This window comes from Puma concolor, chromosome A3 (genome assembly GCF_028749965.1).
Source record: "Puma concolor isolate L17-30 chromosome A3, mPumCon1.1.hap2, whole genome shotgun sequence".
In the NCBI taxonomy this organism is placed as follows: Eukaryota; Metazoa; Chordata; class Mammalia; order Carnivora; family Felidae; genus Puma; species Puma concolor.
This window is the reverse complement of record NC_141669.1, coordinates 89,030,966-89,037,291: the sequence shown is the minus strand read 5'-3', so window position 1 is coordinate 89,037,291 and position 6,326 is coordinate 89,030,966. Positions and strand designations below refer to the sequence as shown.

Genomic DNA, 6,326 nt, shown 5'->3' with positions numbered 1-6,326 from the left:
TCCTCTCGTCACTGCACTGTGTTCCAGACACCTGATAGTCACTCTCGAAGCACATGTAGAAGTTTGCTGAGGATGCAGGGACATGGTCTAGAATCCACTATACGTGTCTCAGGTATTAGAGCAGAATTGAAGTCTCCCAACATTCTCACCCCTTATGTATTACCTCTGCCTGTCAGCTTAGCCTTCTTTGTGCTTTCTAGGTGAGCTTTCCTTGCTCTTTCTGGGCCTCCCAGGGCTCCTGTCTTTGTCATAATTTGAGTTACACAGAAATGCGGACTTGACTCTGTAGTACCAAATCCACATCATTGAATCTAATCAATTTCGCCTGGGTTAGGGCTCTGTGCTTGGTTCAGTTGATTCTGGTTGGGCCTATGGTTGCCTCCTGGTATGGTGGTGGGGCAAAAGTTCCCAGTGAGAGGCAGGGGTGGAAAGGATTGTCGTCTTCAAGTCTAGGCAGACATTTGGAGTGTTAACCACTATGGGTTCTAAGTGAGCTCACCTCAAAGGGAAGCTGGGGTGGTCATCTACATTATTGAAACTGAAATCTTATTTCTTCACCATATTAATATTGAACAATATTCAGTGTTCTATTCATATGCACCTTGCTATTTTTTTTAAAGTAACAATTTGAAGGCCATGTAATCACATTTTGAATGCAGGAGGAAAAGATTTTTCTGCTATATATAACTTATGCATAAATAACCAAATCCTTTTTAACACTCATGGGTAAAAATTAGCTCAAAGACACCTGCAAAGTTGTATCAGGTTGTTTTACCTAGTGTATATTCATTTTGAAATAATAGCTGATTTTCAGATAACCAAATCAAAACAGAATAGTCTTAAACCAAATTGCAACCTACATTCCAACTTACTCATAGTACGAGTACTTTTTTTGTGTCACCAAATACCAAATTGTGTCTTTATTGGAAATTTCACATTCCTCAATACTATGTATTTCCAGTGACATCATTAGCTAACATGGGGCTTAAAAAGAACACAAAACGCTGCATGCCTTTCCAAGCCTTAGCTTTGCTAGTAAGCAATTCAATTACACTTCTGCCAAAGTTTGTTTAAAGGAATGTAATTGTGAAAGTTTGTTTAAAGGAATATAATTCTTGATCTTACACAGTTTGGAGCATAAGCAAATCTCACTGTATACAAGAGAGGCCTACATCACAGAGGAGGCTGGAACTTGAGAGGTGCCCAAAGTAAGGCTAAATGTGGCTCCCGGATCCAGCTGGAAGGTAGATGTCAGACATGGAAGGCATCATGGCTACACTTTATGCACCAAAATGTCAGTTCTCTCAAGCAAATGACATTCTAGGTCCCAACTGTCTGAAGAAAGCAGTGAAGGAATTTGCAATGCCAATTCATGGACTAAAAAACCCCAAAGAGACAGTGTCTAACAGAAAAAGAGTAGGCATAAAAATACAATATGCAGTTAAATATATTTAATAGAAATATTAAAATAATCATTACATTTCCTCTCATTGCTGAAGCCATGAAAGAATATCACTTTTGTAATCAAAGTAATAATTTTTTTATCATGCAAAAAGGTATTTTTGTTATTACATTCATAAGCAGCGACTGTATTTCAAAACAAGTTTATATAGACTTCAAAAAGGCCTAGACTTAAAGTGAAATTTATTTAAATACTAGTAGTTACATAGTATGCTGCTGGCATACACATCTTCACAGTTCATAAAGTAAAAAAGCTAAACTTTTAAAGTCAGCTCTGAAATGGATGCATTTTCATTAATACATTCACTAGTTAAGTCTGTTCTTCTAAAACAGGAGGAAAGACAGAAATAGGAGATATTCTTTAAAGAACAAACTCAACATGTCAGCAGCAAATTTCAGTTAAATTGGAAACAAATGTTCTGAGTAACCAAAATATAAAGTCAGTTCACCAGCTGAGACTGAAAATTAGGGTATAAATTGGAAGGCTTAAGAGAACTTTACAGAGCATACTGTGTGGTGATTTTTCCATCAAATAAATATTAAAAATGGAATTCTCAAATTTATGATTTAGGAACACAATTTTGATCTAGTCTATAAAATATACTCAGAGGAATCAAAGGCAGGTACCACCATCAGCTAAAGTTATTCACAAGACCTGTGGAACCATGACCCCGGCCTCTAAGGTGTCTTCCTGAAGCTCCTTGTGATGGAGTTCATGGAATGGCATGTCTGCTGGGCCACGGGAAGCACCACTCTCATATTAGATACAATGCTAATGACAGAGTCAATGTGTTGATAAGTTTTTACTAGGGGAGATGGAAAGAATTCTCAAAACAGATTCATGGCTTAAAAGTGGATGAGTCCCCTCAAGAGCCTGGAGAGACATCATGAAATCACCCCGAGGTAATGAGCTTGGTCCCCTACGTTCATGTTCCGTGTCACACCAGCCAACAGTAGAGTCTCTAACAACATAATGAGTTTTGAGATAATATACTTTAGAGGAAAAAAAGGACAGTTCATTTTAAAGTAATTAAACTGTATTTTAGTTTCATAATTAACTGCACATATTTGCTTTATAATCTCTTAATAAACATGTCAACTTTACCAATAAAGTATTTTCCTTCATATTCTAATTAACAAGTTTTCTTTAACAATTTATAATAATAATCCATCTGCAAGTCTGATCTTGCAATAAACAGTCTTGTAACATTATTTTAAAAACCTAAATTCCAGTTGGTACTGTACCAAAATTTAACTTCAAAATTCACAGTACTGCCCAGAAACAGGCGGGTCCTGAGGTTCTACAGAAGAAGGGAGTGACTTCGTTCTTGGTGTTTTCATCTGGTAGCACACATGGGAGGTCACAGAGTCAAAGGGCTGTGGACTAGTATCAACACTTCAGGCTGCTGTACTTACTTCATACTTTTACTTCAAGCAGAGACTTTTAAAATACATCTGACATAGATATGTATAAATATATGTAGATGTGAATATATACACACACTATTGGACAAAAGAATGACAGCAATGTATGTGAAACTTTTTTGCCAAATGGGTTCTATTTGGTAAATAAATAATGTTTTCCTGTCAATCTATCGAAGTCCAGACCAACTATGCAGATAGGATGCCCAGCCAGAGGAACGGGAAGCATTTTCTTCCTCACCTTTGGAAAGTTAAAAAAGAAAAAAAAAGGCATTAATCTTTTCATACCATACTTTGACATTACAAGTATGTTCTTGAACTTTCAGTATTTGCTTTCTCCATTAGACAATTCCAAAATAAACTCCCCAGCACAACTAAGTATTATTGACAATAAGGGGAATTTTTACATTCTTTTAAAACAGAAGCCTTACATAACTTAGAATCTAAACCCAATAGTTTTGTGGTAAACCTCAAAATGAAACCAAGACAAACAAAAAATCATTGTTTTTAATCATTAAAAAAATTTTTTTTAACGTTTATTTATTTTTGAGACACAGAGAGACAGAGCATGAACAGGGGAGGGGCAGAGAGAGAGGGAGACACAGAATCTGAAACAGGCTCCAGGCTCTGAGCTGTCAGCACAGAGCCCGACGCGGGGCTTGAACTCACGGACCATGAGATCATGACCTGAGCCGAAGTCGGACGCTTAACCGACCAAGCCACCCACGCACCCTGTAATCATTTTAAAATCAAATACACTGAGGTATAATTTACTCATGGTAAAATTCATCCTTTTTAGGTATAACACCACCATCCCTACCTTTTTGCCTTTTCTAGAAAGTCATAAATTTAATTACATTGTGTATCTTTGGAGTTTAGTTCCTTTCACTTAGGAGGATGCATTTGATAATTGTCCATGTTCCGTGTGTATCAGTAGTTCATTCCTTTTTACTGCTGAGTAGATTCCTCTGTGTGGCTGTACCAGACTAGTTTGTTTTATTCATTTACCAGTGAAGGATATCTGAGCTGTTTCTATTTTTTTCCAATTTAAAATAAAACTGCTAAAAACGTTTGTGCATGGGTTTTTAATTTTAACATTTATTGAGAAATGATCTGCATACCATAAGATTCACCCTTTTAAAGTGTATCATTCAGTGGTTAGGTTTGTGCAGTTTGTTGTGTGAACAAAGGCTTTCATTTCTCTTGGATAAATACCTCTGAGTGGGATTGTTATTATACAGTAAGCATGTTTAACTTTATAAAAAAATGCCAAACTTTTCCCAGGGGATATCATTTTGTATTGAGTGTTCTAGTTTCCTTTTATCTTTTTTATGATCAACACAAACAAATCCTGTCTTAAAATTCAGAAAAATTCTGGGCTTCCAAGAAAATTTCAGACAAGGCCTCCTTTATTGTTGTCTTCTTACTATGACTTGAATATTAATATGTATGATTTGCAAGTTTTACAACCTTAAAAAAAGTGAACCCCTCTTCTTATTACATGTCCTTTGCCACCTTCCCACTTCTCCCCAAAAGTGATGACTATTAAATTCAGTATACTCTCTCCCAGATGCTCTTCTGTGTTTTCAAGCATGTATAATGTATCACAAGTGGATCTCATGCAGAAAGGCATTTTCAAAATTTTAAATAGAGGAACTTTATTTTATTATTATTTAACCTTTTAAAAAATGTTTATTTTTGAGAGAGAGAGAGAGAGAGAGAGAGAGACAGAGGGGGAGTGGGGAGGGGCAGAGAGAGACGGAGAGACAGAATCCCAAGCAGGCTCCACGCCATCAGCACAGATCCTGCCGTGGGACCGGATCTCACAGGTCATGTGAGATCATGACCTGATCTGTGTCTCAGATCTGGCAGGACTCTGCCCCATGCAGACAATGTTCTGGGCAGCTGTTTTTTTTTTTTTTTTTTAATGTTTATTTACTTTTGAGAGAGACAGAGACAGAATGCAAGTGGGTTAGGGGCAGAGAGAGAGGGAGACACAGATCCGAAGCAGGCTCCAGGCTCTGAGCTGTCAGCACAGAGCCTGACGCGGGGCTCGAACGCACGAGCCGTGAAATCATGACCTAAGCTGAAGCCGGCTGCTCAACCAAATAAGCCACCCAGGCACCCCTGGGGCAGCTGTTCTTCTCTGGTAAACAAGGACCACAGAAAGGCTGAGATAGGGTGTATTTGCTCCTGCACTGAGTAATTACTCTCTTCTGATAAAATTCTACATCCTCTTCAAACCAAATCAGGCCCGTACAGTGAGTATGTGAGTGTTCTCTTCCTGCCAGTCTGGAGATGATCAAAAAAGCTGCACGGTCTTCACCTTTTTTCCTATTGAATTGTTAGCCTTTTTCTTTTTTTTTTTTTTTTTTCTTAATTGAGGTAAAATTGGTTCTTCTATTAGTTTTAGGTATTTTTCCTCTTTACTTACTTCTATAAAGTATTAGATTTTGGCAACACTGTACAGTAAGGAACAATACACAGTTCTGCAAATTATAACCTAGTTGGGGAGTAAAGATGTAGAGAAGCAAACTTTGCTCTTACTTGAGCAGCCAAGTTGAGATTCTAGTCTTTCAAAGAGAAGCACGATATGACCAACAACCTGCTTACCTCAAGTTGTGGCTCAAGAAGAAGAGAAATCCGCAGCCTGTGAATGGTGCTGGGATCCAACATGAGGGAAGCAGGGGAGTTAACATTTGCACCACATGCAGAGCAACAACCTATGCTACTGAGCAGTATTTCTTCATGTTACTTGTTTGGGGACTAACGTAGCACTTTGTGTTGTTTTGCCTTATGTAGAGATGTGACAGGCAGCTTTGAGTAGCTAATGACACTTGCCCGTGGGGCAAGTTGGGTCCTTATTGGGTGCTTATTACAAGGAGTTGGACATCACCTGTCAGAGGTAGAAAGCCTACTTTATCCCCTAAGTTAATGTTTCTCAAATATTTGTGACCCAGATGCACAGAAAGGCAAACATCTGTCTGATACAGTCAGACAGAAACCAACATTCACACATATACCCAGGGAACTTCAAGAAACAATTCTTACCCTTATCAGATTCAAGATAGTCTGATGTTTGTCTCATTGTCTCAATTAAAAAAAATGTTCTGTATGTGATTCACCAAATTAATTTCAACATCCATTAGTGATTACCAACCTGAATGAAAAATATTGGTATAATCTCTACACAAAATCAGAGTATAAACCCTGCTTCAAAGGAGATGAAGGGGGCAAGAGGTACTTGTGTTCTTTGCTTTTATGGTCCCATTCCTTTCACTGTCAGGAAGAGCAGCCCTTAGACCCTCTCTTCTGGTACTCTGGACATCTGTAACGTGGTCTATTGTTTCCAAGTCCTGGTAAATGTCCTTGGTCTGGCTGATGGGGCCCAGGACCCTTTTCCGTAGTGTGGTGACAGGTTTCCTGTGCATGGCATTCCTTCT

The 6,326-nt window shown here is 38.2% G+C and overlaps 1 protein-coding gene across 2 annotated transcripts in view; it reads right to left on the bottom strand.

Annotated features, from left to right (window-relative positions):
* Positions 1-2,245: 2,245 nt before the first annotated feature.
* GCC2 (GRIP and coiled-coil domain containing 2) overlaps positions 2,246-6,326 on the bottom strand; it is a 65,980-nt gene continuing 61,899 nt past the window's right edge. For both annotated transcript variants that reach the window (XM_086701471.1, XM_025932020.2), the window contains exon 23: positions 2,246-3,124. In XM_086701471.1, the coding sequence (XP_086557597.1) occupies positions 3,054-3,124 (71 nt within the window). In that variant the 3' untranslated portion in view covers positions 2,246-3,053. The remainder of the gene's footprint in view (positions 3,125-6,326) is intronic.